The sequence below is a fragment of the Carya illinoinensis genome, chromosome 9, assembly GCF_018687715.1.
Source record: "Carya illinoinensis cultivar Pawnee chromosome 9, C.illinoinensisPawnee_v1, whole genome shotgun sequence".
In the NCBI taxonomy this organism is placed as follows: Eukaryota; Viridiplantae; Streptophyta; class Magnoliopsida; order Fagales; family Juglandaceae; genus Carya; species Carya illinoinensis.
Genome location: NC_056760.1, coordinates 21,582,709 through 21,605,749, shown reverse-complemented (window position 1 = coordinate 21,605,749; position 23,041 = coordinate 21,582,709). Strand labels below are relative to the sequence as shown.

General features: G+C 34.9%; 1 protein-coding gene across 4 annotated transcripts in view; it reads right to left on the bottom strand.

Moving 5' to 3' along the window:
• Positions 1 to 16,771, bottom strand: part of LOC122275635 (probable LRR receptor-like serine/threonine-protein kinase At1g56130) — a 44,247-nt gene extending 27,476 nt beyond the window's left edge. For 2 of the 4 annotated variants that reach the window (XM_043084775.1, XM_043084776.1), the window contains exons 1-13: positions 16,599 to 16,771; positions 15,385 to 15,568; positions 14,294 to 14,365; positions 14,079 to 14,150; positions 11,413 to 11,484; positions 3,094 to 3,165; positions 2,922 to 2,993; positions 2,740 to 2,811; positions 2,553 to 2,624; positions 2,370 to 2,441; positions 2,185 to 2,256; positions 1,997 to 2,068; positions 1,790 to 1,855 (exon numbers count right to left, since the gene is read on the bottom strand). In XM_043084775.1, coding sequence (XP_042940709.1) covers positions 1,790 to 1,855; positions 1,997 to 2,068; positions 2,185 to 2,256; positions 2,370 to 2,441; positions 2,553 to 2,624; positions 2,740 to 2,811; positions 2,922 to 2,993; positions 3,094 to 3,165; positions 11,413 to 11,484; positions 14,079 to 14,150; positions 14,294 to 14,365; positions 15,385 to 15,568; positions 16,599 to 16,746 — 1,118 coding nt within the window. In that variant the 5' untranslated portion in view covers positions 16,747 to 16,771. Of the gene's footprint in view, positions 1 to 1,789; positions 1,856 to 1,996; positions 2,069 to 2,184; positions 2,257 to 2,369; positions 2,442 to 2,552; positions 2,625 to 2,739; positions 2,812 to 2,921; positions 2,994 to 3,093; positions 3,166 to 11,412; positions 11,485 to 14,078; positions 14,151 to 14,279; positions 14,366 to 14,470; positions 14,615 to 15,384; positions 15,569 to 16,598 lie in introns of those variants that run through there. The other 2 variants (XM_043084777.1, XM_043084778.1) reach the window with 2 other exon arrangements.
• Between the last annotated feature and the right edge of the window lie 6,270 nt (positions 16,772 to 23,041).

Genomic DNA, 23,041 nt, shown 5'->3' with positions numbered 1-23,041 from the left:
CTCACTCTAGACAATTTGATGAAATGTCGAATCATAATCATGGATTGATGTTGTATGTGCAAGAAAAGCGGAGACTCCGCTGACCATCTACTACATTGTGAGATTGCCATGACTTTGTGGAATGAAGTCTCTGCTCGGTTGGGACTAGCTTGGGTGATGCCAAAAGGGTAAGTGACTACCTAGCTTCTTGGAGAGGCATTCCGGGCAACTCTCAAATTGCATCAATATGGAAGATGGTCCCAATATGCCTATGGTGGTGCATTTGGAGGGGGAGCAATGAAAGATGTTTTAAAGATCAAGAGTAGTCAATGGATGAGCTTAGAAACTTATTTTTCAATACTTTACTTCATTGGTCGATTGTAATTAATTTTCATGGCATGACCTTCATTAATGCCTTGTATCACTAAATTAGCACGATGAGGCATCGCTTTTGTATATGTCCCCTATACTTGGGCACTTGCCCACTATTTTGATCAATAAAAATTCATTTACTGATAAAAAAAAAAATAATGTAGCATTTAAGTTGTTGTATCTTCAAATTCATATCACAGATATGTTTGATCTGAGATTTTTATTATTAAAACTAATGTTTAAGTGTAATTTAATGCTTTCGTTTATCTGGTTTTCACCTTGTGAAATTGAGTGTGTAAGCTGTAATTGAGACCAGCCCATGAAAAAAAATATTAAAAACTTTGGTCAAATAGGTGTCAATGGGGGTTGGTGTTTTGGGGGGGGGGGGGGGGGGGGGGGGGGGAGCTGAGCAGCATGACCCTTTAATTATTGTGTCAGTCTTGATAGGCCTATCCATTCTTTGTAAGTCCCTATTTGAGTTCTTTTAAGACACTTGAAGGAAATCTTCGATCTCTTGCAAGTTGCTAATTACATAAGTAGCTAGCTAATGGATTTAACAAATGTACTTTGTGGCATGGAAGGCATCTCTATCTTTTGTTAACGGTCATTTTTTAAATCTCATAAAACTAAGTTCTTTTCGTTTTAGTGGATAATGTATTAAGCAATTCATGAAATCAATCTTACTTTAAGAAGCTTAACTCTACATTGTTGCAACAACTCAAATTGGGTTCTCACCTTGCAAAAGAAATTTACCATTGTTCTTTTGGTAATTCACATATTATTTTATGTTTTCTAAATAGTTCCTATCATGAGTCTTGCATTGCCACTACTTCTATGATTAATGTTAGTTGCAATTGAAGCTTATACTCGGCAGTTGTCTAAATTGTGGATGAAGAATAAATACGAGAGATATTACTTGAATGTTAGTTATCTGTCTTTTAGTGACTTCATTTCTACTGTATTTTGAGGTTTATCGGGCAGGAGAAATTTTTTATGCACTTGCTTGTTTTTGTTGGTAGTGTTTTTGAGTTATAAACTCTAGGGGCATTAGAATCCAAGTTTGCTGTTAAGTAACAAATCTTGGAGAGAATTTTACTGGTTGGAGTAAATTACATTTGACATTTCAAGTACAATCTTTGGGGATACATTATTTTGATAGCCTGATGTTCTTGAAAATGTATATAGAGCTATAACTAATACTTTAAAATAGAACAATCAGATAAATACTACATTATGTTGATGAAATAAAGTTATGTGAAATATATTTCAGATAGATTTCTAACAAGCAAGGTTTTAGCATGCACCATGCCCATTAGGGTTTCGTGCCTGACATTTAAGTTTGGTTTTTCTTGTAGCCACCTAAAATAGAACTATACCACCTTATATAGTAATAACTCATTTGAAGGCAGTACACCACTTTTATGACATTAAGACTCACAAATTTTGAAGCGTTTCACTTTTTTGGCTAGGAAGCGGTCCAGAAAGACTATTGTTTCCAAGAAACCTGCCATTGCAATATGGTGGAAGAAAAGATAAAGAAAAGGCCAAATATCATGAAGTAGAAAAGGTCAAACCAAAAAAATCAATTATAGCTGTATGAGTAAATATCTTTAGCAAGGGAAGAAAGAGCGTGTATGGTTTTTACAAGTATGTAAGAGAACTCATATTGAACAAAGCACTGGGTATTCGGCCAGTTAAGTTGTTGAAACTCAAATCCCTGCATTTTAAAGAGCCAAATTAATGAAAGATAACTCCAATAATTTTTTTTTTTTTTTTTTTATCATTAACTCCAATAAACAAGCTGACATTTCAATCATAAACTCAGGAGCTTACAATATTTGTAGACTTTGGTGTTCTCCAATATTAGAAGGAATAGTTCCACTGATCAGGGCATTCCTCAGAACTCTTAGGTGTCAAAAAAGAAAAGAGTAGCTAATGCTTAATACAATAAGACTAAATGCGCAACTCGAAAAAAGTCCATATATATTTGTAGTGTGCTTTGTAGCATGCTCACTTACAAATCTGTTAAGTTCTTCAAGCTAGTTATGAAATCAAGGGAAGAGCTCATGTTGTATAAATCACTGATCCGTCTGGAAAATTATACCCAAACATCACCGAAGTTAGTCTTTCTACCCTTGTTAAAGTGGGAAGTGAGAGAGACAGAGACAGAGAGCCTGAATCAGCAACAAATATTTACTCACAGAGAGTTCAGTGAGATCAACATAGAAAAACTAGATGGTATTGGACCTTCAAAGGAGTTCCCTTGAAATCTCCTGCAGAAAGAATTGGATGACTTCTCAAGAAGACCAATATCTATCACAAATACAGGTTACTATCATAATATATGAACTAGAAGATGAAATAAAAAGATCCTTTTTTATTGCTTACAATTGCTTAAGTCTTGTCCAATTACCAACAAATTCAGGTATTTTTCCACTCAAAGGAGTGTCAGATGCCCACCTGAAATTAAAAAAGCTCACTAATAGTAAGGCAACCACAAGATGGTATAGGGAAGATGGGGGTGAGGGGCAGCTTAAAACATATAGAGCGAGAGTGGCAATCCTGCTTACAGAATTTCCATGTTTTGAAGCTTAGCAAATGTTGAGGGAAATTCACCACCCAACCCACCACTGTTTATATAACTGTAATACCAAGCAATGTATACGCTGTCATCATCTGAAATGTTGAAACATGCATTTATTTGAAGAAAAAAAATTAAAAAGAATAAATGTTGGAACTTACATTTCCTTTAGTTTGACCAAATTACCAAGTTCTGGAGGGAGAGTTCCAGAGAAATTGTTATGGCCAATAGACCTGCATAATATATATACAAAGAGTTATTGGGATGAATAAGAAACGAAGTAAATTTCTTACATCGTTATTTCAAGTATAATTCATTTCTAAGTTATTGAAGCATAATTTCCTGCCATTAGAAAAGTTATAGCAATCCTCTCAAACACATGATGTTTCTTAATGGTACCGTGGAAAAATGAAAATCTAGAAGTAGAATCATTAAATTCTTTGTTTTGTAAGATAATTGTTTTCATTGAACATTTTCTAGTTGGATGTTTTCCGGTAATTATCAATCAAAGATCTATGGAAGTTATCAGCATCAGCATTAATTCATTTTAGCCTAAATAAAGCATTAATTCATTAATTGTCCATGCACGTCCCAAAGTCAAGAGATTTGAATCACTTGAACCTTTCCAAAACCCATCACCATCCTATGTAGGCATGTCAAAGGGGAAGGGGAGTTAATTAACCCCCAAGCAAAATAAAAAAAAAGTGAACCATCCTCTCAGGACTAGAAGCAACTTGGTTTAAGAGCCATCAAGTAAATTATGTACATTTGGGTGGTAGAAACATTTTCAAGTAAAGAAGTCTTTCCACTTCTTCCTTTTTTTCTCCCCATGTAGTGAGTGAGTTTAATTTACGACTATTATAAAGCAACTGGTCACTTGAGCAAGACCTGGCAGGCTAACATCCCCCTTGTCAGATTTGGCTGAATGACCCCTTTGACGTGCTTCCTTCTCATTAGATAGAAATAATTACAAAGAAAAGATTGAGACTTCAAATTTGAATCTCAACAAACTACATCTTTATCTCTATCTAATCTCAACAAACTACATCTTTATCTCTATCTAAACTAACCTGATTTTATCCTATCTAAATATGTACAAGTTTAATTTAAATACAAGATAAGATTAGAAGATAAATCCTAATCTATTTGAATTTCAGTTCTGCTGCATCCCAATAAAGTAGGAGATTAGCTGCCATGTAACCCTAGCCGCAACATAGTAAAGAAAACCCTAGTTTTCCTTTGATACCCCTACCCCCTTTCCCATCTTCCAAGAGCAAGCTTCATTCTAGAAGTACAAATGCTATTGCCAACAGCTAGCATTAGAGAAAGCAGTGAGAATCAAAGACCGCAAGGAAAAGGAAATAAAACAAGCACCAAGGGATGCCATCAAGTAAGAGGAAGCATGCCTGAGCTAACACAAGGCAAGATCAAAAGAATTAGATGTCTGAAAGGCAAATTGAAAGCATTTTCAGACAGGCAACTAGTTACAAAGATCTAGAGGACCAAGAAAAGTCTAGTTTATTTTTTTACTTTTAGGTGAGTAAGGAAAACCTAGTTTACTCCTAATAATAAACATGGCTTCTTCTTCTAGGATGAGTCTAAGCAACCAATGAAATGGTAGGATAGGGTGGAGGATCCGTACGTTTTTGTGAAAGGGTTGCTCTCATCATGTTATTGCTGAAAAGAAAAACAAAATCCCTCCAGTTGACGTTGAGTCATCCACACTTCCAATGTTTGTAAGGGAAGGCTAATTGTATGCTGGATGAGAGCTGTATGAGCAGTAACATCCATGTAGGACTACGTGAGAAGGGAGGTGGACAGAAATGGAATTCTTGTACCTCACTACCTTCGACCTTAAACTAGCAAGAAAGCTACCTGCCCAAATTTATACTTACAGGTTGGGAGGGAGAGGGATGGCTCTGTCTATTCTAAGAATGGGTTGCAGGAGTCAGGGTATGAGCCGAGTCCTATTTGCTCGTTGCCTTTGGGACTAAACTGGGCAAGTCTCCATTTGGATTGGGTATTGCAAAAGGTGGATGAAATTCGAGACTGTGAGGGGGTTTCATGCAAAGGTCTCCATTTGATGTTGAGTCATCCACACTTCCATTGTTTTTAGGGGAAGGTTGTATGCTGGCTAAGAGTTGTATGAGTGGTAACGTCCATGTAGCTACATGGGAAGGGAGGGGATAGAAATGGCCTCCTTATACCTCACTACCATCAACCTTAAACTAGCAAGAAAGCTACATGCCCAGATTTATACTTACAGAGTGGGAGGAGCAGGATGGCTCGGTCTATTCTAAGAATGCGCTAGAGGAGTCTAAGTATGAGCCGAGTCATATTTGCTCGTTGCCTTTGGGACCAAACTGGGCAAGTCTCCATTAGGATTGGGTATTGCAAAAGGTGGATGAAATTTGAGGCCATGATGGGGTTTCATGCGAAAATCTTTCTCCAAAAAAGAAAGGTAACCTCCCATAAGGGAGATACAAGAAAATATGATTTATGTCAAAAGAGATTTCCTAGGTTATATTTGGGCCATCTCCCCATCTTCTTGGATTGTGGGGGTCTTCAAGAGGGGCACAAATGCTTTAAATTTGAGAACATGTGGTTAAAAGTTGATGGCTTTGTTGACAAGGTGATTGTGGTGGTCTTCATATCAGTTCTCAGGCACCCCTAGTTTTGTTTTGGCTGGGAAACTTAAAACCTTGAAAAACAGCTTGAAGATTGATGACCAAAGGAAGTCTGTTTCTGAGGAGCTTCAAAGCCTAGAGGAAAACGAGATTTCAGGGATTCTTTCTGTTGAGGAGAAGGCAAGAAAATGTAGTTTTTCTGCTAACCTTGAAGAAATCACACTCGGTGGAGATTTCATGGAGACAAAACTCTTGGGCCCTTTGGTTGAACGAGGGGGACAAGTGCACTAGGTTTTCATAGGGTGGCTAATTCCGATCGAAGAAACAATGCCATAGAGGTGCTTCATTATGGGGAAAGTGTTCTTTCAGACATTTCTAAGATAAAGGATCATATGGTTCAATTCTACGATAAGCGTCTTTTGGAGCAATACATTTGGAGACCTAAGCTTGATGAGATATTTTGTGATACGATTGATCAATCTAGTGCTGCTTGGTGGAGAGAATTTTTGAAGATGACAAGGTGCTTAATGTGATAAGAGGGATGGACAAAGATAAAGCTCTAGGTCCAGATGGCTTTTCTATGACTTTTTTTCATGCCTATTGGGACATTGTTGGGGAGGACGTCATGAAGGTCTCTCTTGATTTTCATTCATCTATGAAATTTGAGAAAAGCCTTGACGTGACTTTTATAGCCCTCATTCCTAAAAGAGCCAGGTCAATGAAGGTGGTGGTGGATGGGTTTTTCCTTTTGATTTTTCAGTGGGTTGGTGGGTGGATCTTCAAATGGCAGTGTAAATTTCTCACATCTCCTCTTTTTTTATGACACTTAAATTTTTGTGAGCCGGATCTTGAGCAGATTCGTTCATTGCTGGCCCTTTTGTTTTGTTTTGAAACTGTTTCAGGCCTAAAGGTGAATTTGATGAAGTCAGAAATGGTAAATGTTGCTTTCGTGCAAGGATGGTTGATAGAATGAAGTTAGAAATGAAGTCAGTCCTAACCTTCCTATGTAGTTTCTATCCTCATATGCTTTATCTGCTAGGATGGTTGATAGAATGGAGAAGATCTTTCATGCTTTCTTGTGAAGTGGTATGGTGTGGGGGATGAGAATAAGTTCCATTCACTTAAGTGGGGTAAGGTTTGTACCACAATATCTAATGGAGGTTTAGGGGTTCGAAAGCTAAGAATTTTTAAATAAGACACTCCTAGGAAAATGGTAATGGCAGTAACACCAAGAGGGGGATGCCCTTCGGAGGAATGTCGTCGATGCCAAATACAGGAGTATTTGGGGAGAGTGGTGTTCAAATGTAGTGAGAGGTGTGCATGGCGTGGGAGTGTGGAAACTTCGGCCTCATTTGGTTACACAATTCAGATGAGATGAGATGAGATGTTTTGTTAAAAATTGAATAAAATATTGTTATAATATAATTTTTTAATATTAGTTGTATTTTGGAATTTGAAAAAATTGAATTATTTATTATATTTTGTGTGGAAATTTGTGAAAGTTGTAATGATTATATGAGATGAGATGAGATGAGATAGTTTGAGTTTGGGTATCCAAACTAGCAGTTATTCGAAATGGATGTGTGTGTGTGTGTGTTTGTTTTTTTTTGGGGGGGGGGGGGGGGGGGGGGGGGGGTGTGTTATTAGCAATTTCAAATTTATGGTGGGTGGGTGTGGTATCTCATATTAGATTTTGACATGATATTTGGCGTGGGGACATAGCCCTAAAGAATGTTTTCCCTTCTCTTTCTAGTATTGCATTCAATCAGGGAGCTTCTTTGGCAGACTATATGGACAACTCCAATGGCTCTTTATAGTAGAATGTAGGGTTTATTAGAGCTGTACAGGACTGTGAGGTGGGGGACATCTCAGATTTTTACAGAATGTTATATTCCTTGAATATGGAGAGTGGTGGGGAGGATAGGTTTCTTTGGATTCATCCTAGGAACAAGAAATTTTTGGTCAAATCATTTTACAAGGTTATGTTGTATCAACCCCCTAAAGATGTTCCTTGGAAGTGCATTTGGAGAAACACAATGCCTCACAAGGTTTCTTTTTTCCGTTGGTCGGTGTCTCTAGGAAAGATTTTAACTAACAGATAATTTTAGAAATTGTGGTCTAATTCGCATGGATTGGTGTTTCATGTATAAAAAGAATGGAGAATTTGTGGATTGTCTACTCCATTGCAAAGTGGCAAAGGTTCTTTGCGACGAGATTTTTAATAGGATTGGTATTGCCTAGGTGGTGCCTAGGCAATACCAATCCTATGGTGGGTGTGTTATTAGCAATTTCAAATTTATGGTGGGTGGGTGTGGTATCTCATATTAGATTTTGACATGATATTTGGCGTGGGGACATAGCCCTAAAGAATGTTTTCCCTTCTCTTTCTAGTATTGCATTCAATCAGGGAGCTTCTTTGGCAGACTATATGGACAACTCCAATGGCTCTTTATAGTAGAATGTAGGGTTTATTAGAGCTGTACAGGACTGTGAGGTGGGGGACATCTCAGATTTTTACAGAATGTTATATTCCTTGAATATGGAGAGTGGTGGGGAGGATAGGTTTCTTTGGATTCATCCTAGGAACAAGAAATTTTTGGTCAAATCATTTTACAAGGTTATGTTGTATCAACCCCCTAAAGATGTTCCTTGGAAGTGCATTTGGAGAAACACAATGCCTCACAAGGTTTCTTTTTTCCGTTGGTCGGTGTCTCTAGGAAAGATTTTAACTAACAGATAATTTTAGAAATTGTGGTCTAATTCGCATGGATTGGTGTTTCATGTATAAAAAGAATGGAGAATTTGTGGATTGTCTACTCCATTGCAAAGTGGCAAAGGTTCTTTGCGACGAGATTTTTAATAGGATTGGTATTGCCTAGGTGGTGCCTAGGAGGGTGCATCTGTTGGAGAGGAACTCAGGGGTAATCGCCAAATTGCAGCCGTTTGGAAGATGGTTCCCCTATGTCTTATGTGGTGTATTTGGAATGAGAGCAACAGCTGCTATTTCAAAAATAGAGAACACTTATTGGGAGGGATTACAGATTTTTTCTTTTATACATTATTACTTTGGGCATCAGCTATTCTATTAAGTGGGACTTATTTTCATGATTTCTATGTTGCTTTTTCAAGTTCTTAGCTTGTACTTAGGCGTTTTCTCTTGTATACTCCCGTGTACTTGAGCTATGCCTAATTTTGTGGTTTAATAAATATCTTTTTACCTATAAAAAAAACGATTCCATCCATCGCTCATTCAATAAAGAGAATGAGAGGGAGAATATCAATGAAAAAAGAAAGACTAGCCAGTGGAGCTGGAGGGACAACCAAAACTTATCCAATGAAATTTCCAATTGCAGTAGACTTGAACTTAATCCATTGAAGTGAAGAATTCAGGCCTAGGGAGCCAAACCATTTCATTTGAAAAGAGCGCTACAAAGCAGCCTATAAGAGCTGTAAACGAGTGAGGTAAGTGCATTTGTAAAGAAGGGCCAAACCTCTTACTTATGGAACTACTAGCAGCTGGAGGGCAAGATAGGCCAAAAAGCCAGTCAAGGCAGAAAGATAAGAGTAAGATAGATATACGTGTTATTCATTGGACGGGAATATACTAACTTCCTAAAACAAAAGGCTGTCTTGAAGATCAATATTGTGGAACACTAAAAGGATAGCAACAGTGTGTAGTGGTTGTTTTGGAGGCCACATACTTTGTATTGATATTGACACAAACAAGTCCTCATTTCCAGAGTCTCAACAAGACTAGTAAAGGATGCGGGGGGTGCACATGGAGAATTCATTCCTAAGTCAACATCTATGGTTTTTTCCTGCAAGTATATAACAGAGTTAATTTCAAAGCTCTCTCTCCCAACTCAAAGGAACTTTCTAGCTAGTGACCCTGTTGAGTTTACAACCAAGCATCCATCAATGGAGGTCAAATTCTGGAAGCAACAACCTGCTTCTCAACGAAGACAGTTCCACCCCCAAACCTACCAGCAATATCAAATTCCTTTCTTCTTACTTGGTCTTCCCCCTCTATTTTGACCACCTTATACCAAATCAGTCTTTTATGCTTTAATAAATCATTCGCTAATCAGCAGTTCTAGCAGACTTGGACTAAGCCATTGCAGTGAAGAATTCAGGCCTAGGGAGCCAATCAATTTCATTTGAAAGGAGCGCTACAAAGCAGCAGATAAGAGCTGTAAACGAGTGAGATAAGCACATTGTGAAGAAGGACCGAACCCCTTACTTATGGAACTACTAGCAGCTGGAAGGCAAGATACACCAAAAGGCCAATCAAGGCAGGAAGATGGTGTAAGATAGATAGAGCTGTTATTCATTAGACAGGACGAACTAACTTCCTAAAACAGAAAGCTGACTATAAGATCAATATTGTGGAATACTAAAAGGATAGCAATGGTGTGTAGTGGTTGTTTTGGAAGCCACATACGTTGTACTTATATCAACACAAACAAGTCTAAACAAGACTGGTAAAGGATGCAGGGGGTGCACGTGGAGAATTCATTCCTAAGTCAACATCTATTGCTTTTTCCTGCAAGTATAGTTAACCTCCAAGCTCTCTCCCATCTTAAAGGAACTTTCTAGCTAGTGACCCTCTTTAGGACCCTTACAACCAAGTATACATCAATGCAGGTTGAATTCCAGAAGCAACAACCTGCTTCTCAACAAAGACAGTTCCACTCCCAACCCTACGAGCAATATCAAGTTTCTTCTTACTTAGTTTTCCTGCTCTATTTCAACCACCTTATACCAAATCAGTCTTTCTTTTATGCTTCAATAAATCGTTTGCCAATCCATAGTTCTAGTATTGTTTTGAAAGTCCCACCCTGCAATCTTATGAGTACCCAGCTTAGTGAGACTTTGCTTCTAGACCCAAATCACTTAGTACTGCATATTCGTAAAAATACACTCCGGTATGCACTTTCTTAGCACAACACCACCTCAAGATATGGTGTGATAGTGCAAAGAGGGGTCAAGATGAATAATGTCTGAGCTTCTGCCCTGCCAAAAAACTAACTGTTGACAGCTGTATTTTGACAAAAGGAACCTTGAAGAAATTCATTGCCAGTGCCAAGTTTCATTAGAAGGCTCCTAATAAACCAAGAATTTCTTACCAAGCTGCAGCATCACTATTGCATTAGCAATATGTACTCCACATCCCCATGCTTCAGAGCATAGTGTACACAAAGTGACCATTTTTACTGAAAATGTGAAATTATAACATTAATGTGATCTCAGATTATCTACAATACCTTTACAATCCCTGCTAAGAGAAAGTTAAAATTCAGCTCAATATACATAGAAACTGTGTAAAGAGTCATTCTAGTTTCCATCCAAGTATACATAGTGATGTATATAAAAAGTGATTGTCCCATGAAGAAAGTTTGTTAAAGCAAAGGATAACCAATGTGTGCTAGCCATTATGTAAAACTTACGAAAATTGTTCCATGAATGGAGTTCTACTAAGTACTCAGTGTTCCCAATGCATTATTTTGCATTCCTAGTTATGAAACAGTGTTCCATGAATAGATTTTTAATTAGTACTCAGAGTTCCCAAGGTATTGTTTTGCATCCTTTTTCCTTTCTTTTCTTTCTTTTTACCCCTCCTAAAAATGTATATATGGGATTTTTTTTTTTTTTTCCAAAAGTTTTCTACAGGATTCGAATATGATGTTGTGTGCGTGTGCATACACATATTGTATCTGCAATGTACTTTGATCTGAAAGGCAGGGCATTATGCAGCAGTATAAGCAAGTTTTACTACAAAAACAGGATCGCCATTGACAATTCCTGCTAACAACCAAATTACATTTAATTGTGGAGAATGCTCTGAATTCTTACAGCAATGTCAACTCCGAAAGGTTTCCAAGCTCCTTTGGGATGGTCCCATAAAATGCATTAAGGGCAATTGACCTAACAGATAAAACAGAATTAGGAATCAGAGCTATCCAGGAGACCTTATAGTTCAGGTAACAACCATGATGTTGACTATTTCAACAGATACAGAATGGTGCCCTATGCGAAACCATAAAAATTTACTATGTCAATTTTTTTGTACAAGGTACTCCATCGCAAACCATTTGAGGAATGGCACCCTGAATGATGATATAAACCTAAATTTAAATGCAACAATATAAAGGATTTGATTGGATGAGTGGTCCAAAAAAGACTAGTTTTCAAAATAGACAGCATATTTTTCGTAAAATCATTTGAGTAGATTTTTATTAGTAATGCAATTTTATTGAACGTGCAGATGGACACAACCCTATTACAGAGGAAATATATAAAAGGATACAGCCAACTAGAAAATTAAAAAAATAAATAAATAAACAACAAAAATTTTCAAAACTCTAGAAAGCCAAAAGGTTGGAACTATTGTGAGCAGCCATCCAAACATATAGAGCACTGAACATTGTGGCTTTTAGTTCTTTCGTCATCCTATCATGGTCTCCAAAACTTTGGCCAATGTGTTTTCACCAAATGCACTATATTAAGCACAAAGAGGCTGTCTGTCAAACTTCTGAATTTTTACGATTTCCACAAGGAATTTGCCACCATGCCAACAACTCCACCACCCGCTAGAATCTAACCCACTCAATCCCAGACATACTAACATTGCAGCCCATAATTCTCCAACCAATTCACTATGTAACAAAGGTGATCAATTCTTTCCCCATTCTACTTGCACATTGGGCACCATTCTTTTTTTAAAATGTGCCTCATTCTTAAATTGTCCATAGAGACTATATCTTTCCTAAGGTAGCCCCCAAAAACAATCTACCCTTGAAAGCATCTTGTGTCTCCAACCTCTAACTGAAATTGTCCATAGAGACTATATCTTTCCTAAGCTAGCCGCCAAAAACAATCTACCCTTGAAAGCATCTTGTGTTTCCAACCTCTAACTGGAGGGATAGGTACATCAAAGAAATATTCAACCTCAGATCCACCTTTTGGAGGAGATCCAATATATTTGATCTTCAGTGCCTCTTCTCCACGTAAAGGAGAACTTGTCAAAGAACAAAGAAAACAATTCCATGTCCCAATCGTGAGCTGATTTAATAACGTTAGCATTCCAGTGGAGCACATTATCAAAAATCTTCATGTGTTCTAAATAACTGAGATAGACCGAACAATCAGGCCCCGTTTGAATTTCAAGATGGTCTCATCTCATCTTATCTCATCTCAACATCCAAACAATACAAAGACTAACACTTTTCAATTTCAAATCTTAAACATTTTCATCTAATCATTACCTAATCATTACAACTTTCCCACACTTCAAAACAAAAGACAAAAAACAATTCAACTTTTTCAAATTCCAAAACAAAACTAATATTAAAAAATTATATTCTAACAAGATTTTAACTTTATAATATTTTTATTCAACTTTTTCTTTCTCATTATCCAAAACCCCATAAAACATCTTAACTCAAATCATTTCACTATTAATCACAAATTATTTCACTATTATTCACAAATTTCTCATCTTATCTCATCTCAACATCTAAACAAAGCCTCAAGGGAAGATAGTCTTCAAAGGATGGTCCCTAACCAAAATTTGCTTTTAGAACAATCACCTACCTGATATCTAACAAAACAAGAGAAGTTCCCCCAACCTCTCCTAATGTTTTTCCACACACCAACCCCATAAGGCCCACCAAATATATATATATGAACACCATAGACTCCACATGCTACCATATTTTGCATCAACCACCAAGTGCCACAAAGCGTACCTTGCTCTAGCATAACACTAAAATCATTTCCCTAGCAAAGCTTTATTAAGTAAAAAGCAAACTTATGATCCTCAGAACTGCCTGACAATGCTAGGGATGCAGACCTTTGATCACTTGACTAGATGGAACTTGAACTCATCACTAACTCCTCCCCATAAGAAATCCCACTTAAGCTTCTCAAGTGGACGATTGGGTATAAGTTTAGAGAAAAATCCCAACAAACCTCAATCCAGCCAAAGGGAGAGAGAGGGAAAAGAGAAAAATGAAGAAAGAAAAACTCTGAAAAACTCAGCAATCTTTAGATCATTTTTATCTATTAATGTACGTTGGATATATAAGAAGAAACATAATATATAAATCAAATAGACTCAAAAGATGCAACCACATCCTGTATATGACAGTTAATGCCAATATTAATGGGCAACCTCTGTGATGGCTTTTTCAATTACATTATTTCATTTTGATCATTTCTTCAGTTACCTTACTGTTTTCTCTAGTCTTTTTGTAACTAAATAGAAATTTTCTTTTTGTAAGTAAATGTTTCCACTGAAGAAACAGCCATCTACCGATGAAAGCCAATTTTAAATCCAGCGAGCTTAAACTCTACCTAAAAGTTATGAGAAAGATATAATTAACCACATTAATGTCATGACTAGTTGCGTGATTAAGCAGCAACCCATAAACTAAATTAGTAATTTTTTCTGAACACAATTCAATTATCAAGTACAGAAAAACTTCCAATTACAAGTGAGAGCTTTTTTCTATACTTACAGACTCTGCAATTTAGATAAGTTTCCAATAAATGCTGGCAAGGTACCCGTGAAGAAATTTTGATCAATCTTCCTAAAATTCCAAAGAAGAAACAATAATTATCACGGGCTCTAGTTCTTGTATCATGAAACGATAATGTGTAGTTAAAAAATGTAAAAAGACGAAGTTAATTTTCCGAAAATAAAGGCCAAGCGGAGGTACTGAGTAATCCATACAAAAGGGTCAGATATTTCAAAGCCACAATATCTTCTGGAATAACTCCACTTTTGTCCAGAGCATAAACTCTCCTGGAAAAACAAACAAACAGTTAGTATGCAATAGTAATGGAGATGTTTCCAAAACCGTACCTGCAAATGTTATTATTATACTGAGAACTACAATGTTAGACGTACATCTAGCATATTTATCAAACCAACAGATTCTAGCCTGTATTAGAACGGAAGTAAATCCATTTCTTGATAAGGATTGGGCGCTGAAGATAGTTAAGGAAATCTCAAAGCGCTGGTTTGGTCTTGACTCTGGAGCAGACGTAAAAGATACTCCGCTAAGTTGGCAGTGCCTGTTCAATGAATCAATCCTAACAAGTGGACATTTGCGGGCCTTCAAAGACGCAGGCCACGGAACTTTTTCCTTCCATTTTCGCCACTTGTGTGCGTGCAGTTGTTTTGGTTCAAGGTTTCTGGGTAACGCCAGTTTATTTTCACGTACTAGATTTGGTGCAGTCGTCCAGCGAGGTTAAACAACGTTTCAGAACCTCGTTGTCTTCCGAGACAGTAACGTTGACATTGTTCAGGACCTTCTTGTCCAGTTGTACCCGTAGGCCGTACAACTACTTTTTCTTTAACGTTATTTAGTATTTTAGTTTTTTATTGTTTAATTTCTATGAATTTTTACCTATATTTATATAAGTATATAATTTTTTAAATAAATAAAAAACATTATTCACAAATATGATTTGATACGAAACGTGTTAAGTCTACAAACATTTACACTACGAATTTTTAACTATATTTATATAAATTATATTTATTAATAACTAGCACAAAAACTTTGCTGGATGTAATTTACGCATAATATTATAAACTAGATCATGTTAATCTAGGATTGACTGAACTAATGTATGACTTGGGGTTAGAATTTTGAGACCAACTGTTCACATCCAATGTATTATAATTTATGCATGATCATTTGATAAATTAATTTATTTATCATAATCAATCTCGTTAGTCATCATCTGATAAAATACATAAAGTTATTTTTTATTAAATAATAATAATAAATAATTAAAAGAGAGATAGAAACATACAGTTGAGTGATGTGGCAAATTGAGCCATTTTCATAATTACAATCGCAAAGGATGGCTGGGTTATTAGCACCATCTTCAAATCGCGTTTCATCGAGGGCAGATCCGGTACATAGCTCTCCGCTTATGTTCCATAATGATACAGCTTGCGCATCCCATTGTTGGAATATTGAGTTCAATGCCTTAGCTGTCTCGCATCATTCCAAAATTGACAAAAATTACTTTAGAAATTAAACACCATTCATAAACAAAACTGAAGGCTTTTAATTGCAATCCAAATACCTCAGAAGCTAAGTACATTTAACACTAGAATCATGCAAAGCTAACCAACTTATATTTTGATTGTATTTAAAACCTATCTAGATGCATTACTTCTACTATTATATCACATCATATATACACACAGTAATTATTTATATAAATATAGTATAATTCCTTTATAAATAAATAAACAAATCTTGTCGTAATAAAGTGTAAAAAAAAATTAAAAAATTGTCAGACATATAATCTTTTATATAATTATATTTTAAATTAGAGATATTTTTGTAAAATAATTTATAAAAATAATATCACTTCATATAAATACTCTCAAATTAAAACAAGGATGCATAAAAAATTGTAAACGTTTCATTTCTTAAAAGAAATGATTTACTTTTTAACAAAAAAAGTCTGCGTGTACACGTTTTAGATTTGTACATATCATTAACTATGCGTAGGCGTATACAACATAGTACTTCGTCCCCTTCGGAGATTATAGAGGGATCTCTTGTGAGTTCTGGCACACCGGAAAACCAGCCCTCAAGCATGCAATTTATACATCTTCTTTAGTATCGCCTCCAGATTGTTTTTACCTTTCGTTTATAAAAAGTAATTGTCAGAGCTTTTACAAAAGAACAGAGACGTGAAATAAGTCAGCCAGTAAAAAGAGATATAAGTTTGAAAAGTTTATAGCTCTCCTTAATTCGATCTAATTAAAGCATGTAAGATGACGACCATCAAGATGTTAACAACTCCGAGCAGAGAAACCAGCTTTGCTGTAAATCGTGAATTCTGGAGTGTAAACAAACATTAATAAGCGTCTTACTGATTCTAGAGCGTTAACAAGAAAGATACGATTTTGGTTCATCGATCCCCCCTGAGTTCTACTTCCATCCAACATACCCACAGACACAGAGGAGAGAGAGAGAGAGAGAGAGAGAGAGAGAGAGAGAGAGAACCTTCAGATGGATCGGTAGTAGCATTCTGAGCGCTGGAAATTTGAAATAAGAAGAAGAAGAATAAGGAGCAGCAGAAGCAGAGAAAGTGATATGGAGAGGGTGCTGAATCTTGCTTCACTCTCGAACTCATCTTCATCCCCCCGTACATGTGAAAGTATCATGGGGCTCGTGAATGCTCTGTATATATGCATAAGGGCGGGCCCAGGGCAACAGCACCAGCATTGTTTCTCCCATCTTTAAAAATTATATCTTTTAAAAGTTCATTTTGCATATAAAAAAAAAAAAAACTCCCATATTAAATTGTGTATCTTTAAACTAAATAATATTAAATATTATCATTTTTTATTTTTTTCTTAAAATTATTAACTTTTTATATATTTTACAATTAGCATCATGTGTTCAAAAATATCAATTTTATATGTCTAAATATTACTAATTTCATATATCAAAATGATCAATTTTATCAATAAATATTAATATGTACTTAAAAATACTTTGTATCATTAACTTAATACAAATTTTATATATCAAAATTATCTTAATACAAATTTTACAAAGTTGATTTTAATGGATAGGAGAGAGAAAAAAAATATTAAAAATAATATTTGAAAAGTGAAGGGTAATTCACTATTCATATCTATACAAAAATTTAGAGATATATAAGTCAATATAGATAAATTTAAAGACATATTATTTAAATTTAAAGATGAAGATAAAAATAAATAAGTCAATACTAATGCTCTAAACAGTATGCCTGATGATTCAGAAAATATTTTATTTTTTAATTTTTACAGAGCTGAAAAAAAAATTAAAAAAATAAAGGTTTAAAATATATATTACTGTTCATGCACACGGGAGGATTGCATCCGTGGAATTCACAGCTTGTATTTTTTTTTTTTGATGGAAAAATACTTCATTGCATATTCACTAGCGAAGTTACAACTGTGACTTATCAATACAGGAAAATCAGACTATAAGTCAACTAACGCAAACTGCTCAGGAGCTTCCCCGTCAACAAATTTCTTTGTGACGGACATTGTCTAAACTTCTATACCTTCTCTCCTGACATCAGTCAAAAAGAGAAAGCGCTCTGATAAAACAGAGCTAAACGACCTTTCTTCCAAAGAAGAGAGGTACAACCACGCTCCATCCTCTCAAGGAGGAGGAGTACTACCACACTCTCTCCTCCCAAGGAGGAAGAGTACAAATACCTACCTTCCTCCAAAAAGAGGAGTAGGACTAAACACCCACCTTCTTTCCTCCAAAAGAGAAGTGGGACACTAACCTTTTTCTTTTTTATTAATAAAAACTAAACTAAACTAACAATTGTAAAACAAAAAAAGCAATAAAAGCTGGCTATGGACTGTAAATACAAATGGCCCAACCCGAGACAAAAACCCATCTGGTCTGCTTGTGGGGGCCCAACCCGTTAAGGTTTCCAAAAACATTTTCTGCGCCGCCACCCATATTTCTCTTTTCTTCAACTGCATCTTCCCCCACCGAATCCTCTGCACCAGCGCACGAGAAGGGCCTCATCACCTAGAACACTGAAGTTTCGCCCCGGCCCTCACCCTCATGCCGCCGTCTCTTGCCCAGTCTTACCCCAGTTCGGCGTGCGTGCTTAGCATGCTTCGGAAATCATCCAAAAACCAGTCCGGCGCAGCATGCGGTTGGAGTTCTTCCCGGTTCACTCGCACACGACTCTGGAGAAACACGGTCCACTCGCAAGCGACTCGGATGGACTGGTAGCATGCTTCAAGATGAGAACAGAGCTGGTAGTAGGTTACGGTCATGCCGCCTATCCCAACCATCCCGGACGTGAACAAAAGCCCCTGCTTTTGAAGATGAGAACAGAGCTCACGAGCGCGTGCAGATACCCAGCTTCGGAGGCCAAACAAAGACCAACACAGAAACACCACCCCGGAGCAGAGGTGGTTACTAGAACCACTGCGTGAGAGATGCACCAAAAAGCCTTAAGCCACCGTTTAAACAACCACCTCAAGCCTTATTTTTAGAACTAAACCGACCTAAAACCAAAGACAAAGGTAACCGGAGAGATGGGAGGGAGGGGGAGCCGAGGCTCCCACCTCCCTCTTGGGAGGACTATCGGTTTTGTTCTCTAGAGAGCGAGAGAGCCAGCGACCAACGGTTACTTTGAAGGGGCACAATTCACAGCTTGTATGAATGGTAACTCTTTTTTTCCTTTCAGAAATGCTATTGTTATAGAGAGAGTTGGTCTCGATAAAAATTTCCTTTTTTTTTTTAACTTAATGATTACAGAATTATTCTTTTAGTGACATTGTGAATTTTAAAAATATATATATTATTTAAAAATAAAAAAATGAAAAAAATAAATAAAATAAACACACCTTTTTGTTGGAGCTGTTTCACTGTGGATGTAGCACGGCTGTTTTTCCTTTTACTTCCTATTTTGAGTTTGGAGTCAGTGGAGTCTTCCTGTGTCCATGTGAGCCCTACAACTAAAAAGACTTTTTGGGACCTTTTTATTTTGAGACGAAATAAAATTTATCTCAAAAAATAAGATTTAGGAATAAATTTCATATTTCATACAAAAAAAAAAATGATGGATTTCAATGCAGATCAAGTCTTAAAGATTAATTACAAGATTAAGAGCCACGAAAATTAAGGAAGCAATGCAAGAATTGATACAATCTAATTGGGATTAAGCTAGTAAGAGCTCAATACTCATGATGAGCTTGAAAGAAGGAAAACTAGTTTTGATCCACTTGATCCAAGCTATTAAAGACACGACTTGGACCTATTGTTATTGAAAGTTATGAACTTATTTATTTCATTAAAATGGCTTATTTTATTAGTCAAATGAATTAATCTAGAATAATTGAGTTTAGGGAATGTCCAGCCCACACATTTTATTTTTAATGAACTAGGGTTTTGAGGAAGACCTTATATTTTGGCCAAGGATTTATTCGAAAAGTTATAATTTTATATCTTACTAGGGTTTCAAAAGTCACTGTAACGCGGCGTATGGCACTGTTCACGCTACAGTACCCGAGACATTGTTTACTTAGGATTTTTGGAGATTGTCTATTTAAACTACTTGTAACCTCATTTGAGAGGCAGAATATATGGAATTGCTATTGAGAGTTGAGTTATCTCCTCTTGTTCTTCTTGAACTTTTGAACTTATCAAAAGTAAATCAAAACCTTTGTGGCGTTCTTCTTTTGTAATCTAGGTTCTTAAAACGAGTTCTTCAATGAGTCTAGATTTTAATATAATTTAGGTTCTTTGAACGAGTTCTCATCGGGTCTAAATTCTCTATCCATATACCTGAGTTTGGCTTTCTTGGGGTTATTTTTCCAGTATTGTTGTTGGATCTCAAAGCCGATGGAAGATAGATACTGTTCTAACACGTTTGAATGGTATAGTTAGGGACGAAATATTTTATCTCTAATAATGTAACCGTTCGGATCTAATATTTTAACGTTCAAATTTAACCGTTCGAACGTACACTTTGGAATGTTAAGTAAAATTACTATGGTGAAAAATTGCTCTACTGAACGTACTAATTTCATCGTTTGAATGATGAATCAGCACTGTTCGAACGTATTTTGTACGGTTCAAACGGTGTTCATATGTTTTTTTGTACAGAATTATATTTATATTAAATAGTAATTATAAGAAATTTATCAATTAAATAATATAAATCAATAATTAGTTCATAAAATATAAAATAATACTAATTCATAATTAAGTACTGAATTTATAAAACATAAAATATTGTTCATTCTAAAAACTAAAAACTAAATAAATAAAAGATAGAAAGTACTAAATCTTAATGAGAATATATAGTGTTTGAACGGTATGAAACCTGTTTGGCTTGTCTCATTTGAACGCCTAAAAATACGTTCGAATGGGATATTGTTAGAACTGTTAAAACAACATTCAAACAGTAAATAATTGATTAAGCATGTTTGGTTCGTACCATTTGAACGCCCTACCAAAGTTCGAACAGTATGCAAATTGAACTCACCGACGATGCTGAGTCGACTTAGCCATTGAATGATTCATCGATTACATGGATTTCTCAACAAAATAAACCATAGAAACTTAAATAGAGACTTAAATAAACATTCCTACAATGGATTTAATCAAATCTACGGTGAGTATTGATGAAACAATTGTTTTATCCTAATTTAAATAAATAATCTATGAAAACCTAGATTTAAACGGTAAATTAGTTAGGAAAATAGCATATCGGTGTTTAGAGGAAAATGTTTCGACTGGGTACTGTTAGTGGTGGCGACGACGGCTTTAAACGGTGGATATGGACGGTTGTAGAGGAGAAAACGACGTTTTGAGTGCGGTTCAATATCCATGAAAATGATCATCCACGATAACTTATATATGCAAAACCGTTCGAACGGTTTTCTTCAATATCTTTAAATACTATACTATATTTTATAATATATTATAATATATGTTATTATATATTATATACTAGTATATATTATATATGTTATATAATATATACTAGTATATAATATATAATATATTATATTATACTATAGTCTAATATTGTTGACGCTATATATTTTAGTTATAGTCTAATTAGATGACACTATATATATATATGATAGTATATATATGATATATATAGTCTAATATATTAACATATTATATTTTAGTTATAGTCTAATTAGATGACACTATATATGATACCATATATATGTTATCTATAGTCTAATATATTAACATATTATATTTTAGTTATAGTGTAATTAGATGGCACTATATGATACTATATATATGATACATATAATCTAATATAATATGCTCGATTATTTTATAATATGATAGATATTATTATGTTACTAAACTATAGTGTCATCTAATATGTCTATATATATATATATTAATGTTGTTTTTCTTTTATTTAAAGTTATAGTGTAAAAAAAAATATTATTAAACATTGACCAAATCGTTCGAACTCTTGATAATAAGCGTTCGAAAGGAAAAATAATATTTTGGCGCATTTGGATCAGAGTGGGAATGCATAGTTTACCGTTCGAGTGGGAATGGTGATTTTCGTCTCAAAATATATTCTAAGACATTGTTGTTGGCATGAGCTTGGGATGAATTTTTTTGTCCCAAACTATTTTCTGGGATGAACTCCCTTTAATTTGAGACCAAAATTTTCATCCCAAAATACTTATTTTGTTGTAGTGGGGGTGTAAATATTTTAGTTTGGACAAAAAATGATCCAAACTAGACCGATTAGAATCGATCAGTCTTGATCTAAGAAAATAGAAAAATTCAATTTTTGATTTGATCTTGGTATAGGATTTTCTTATTCCGAATCAAACCAGACTCACCGAATTTATAATATAGATTTTTAAATAATTTTTTTAAATAATTATGTAAATTGAAAGTAAATATTTATATAATTTTCTTCTAATCTGGCTAATTATTTATGCTTATATCATATAAAATATTAAGTTTTAAGAACTTTAAGATATTAACTATTAATTATTGATAATAGACATTCTATTAACCTTATTAATTTATTATACTTAGTTAAAATATTTAATTAGTTAAGTATATGCTTAGACAATTTAGACTCAATCATTCACTTAATTACATTTTTTTTTATCATTTGATATAACTTTTTAGTAGAAACTAGAGAAAGCAAAAGAGAAAAATGATCCAAACCAAAACAACCAGATATGGCCAATCGGACTGAACCAATTTGGTCCAGTCCAAAGGCCTTATCGGTTCGATTCGGTTGGTGGACCGAAAGAATGGTTGGTTTTGTTACACAAAACCAAACTATCTTATTTCATATAATCATTATAATTTTTATAAATTTTCACACAAAATATAATAAACAATTCAACTTTTTTAAATTTTAAAACAAAAATTATATTAAAAAATTATATTATAACAATATATTATTTAACTTTCAACAAAACACTCATCTCATCTCATCTTAAACGTGTAACCCAACTTAGTCCAATCCAAAAACCTCTTCTAGCATATCAACTTATAAATATAATCCTTCTTGACAAATATAAAAGTATGTAAGTGTAATATATATGCGTATGCATGTACGAGCATACAAAGCATTGGCATCATTGCTAGGCTTACTCAATCATCAGATTCAAGCACATAAAAAATATCTACCAACACTTTGGAGTCCCACAATATGCAAATTCCAGGTTAAAACTCTTCACTCTCTAGTAAGATTAATTAGGGTCTCTTTGAAAATGTAATTGTTTTCGGTATATTTTCAAACTATTTTATTAGTATGTACAAATTATTTATTACTCTTTTATTATTATTTATAAATTATTTCATTATTATTCATATATATTTTAATATTTTTACAAATATTAGTCTTTTAATGTATAAGAGATCATGCATACATGATTTTGGTAAATTTCCAATCTTAATGATCTTGTGCA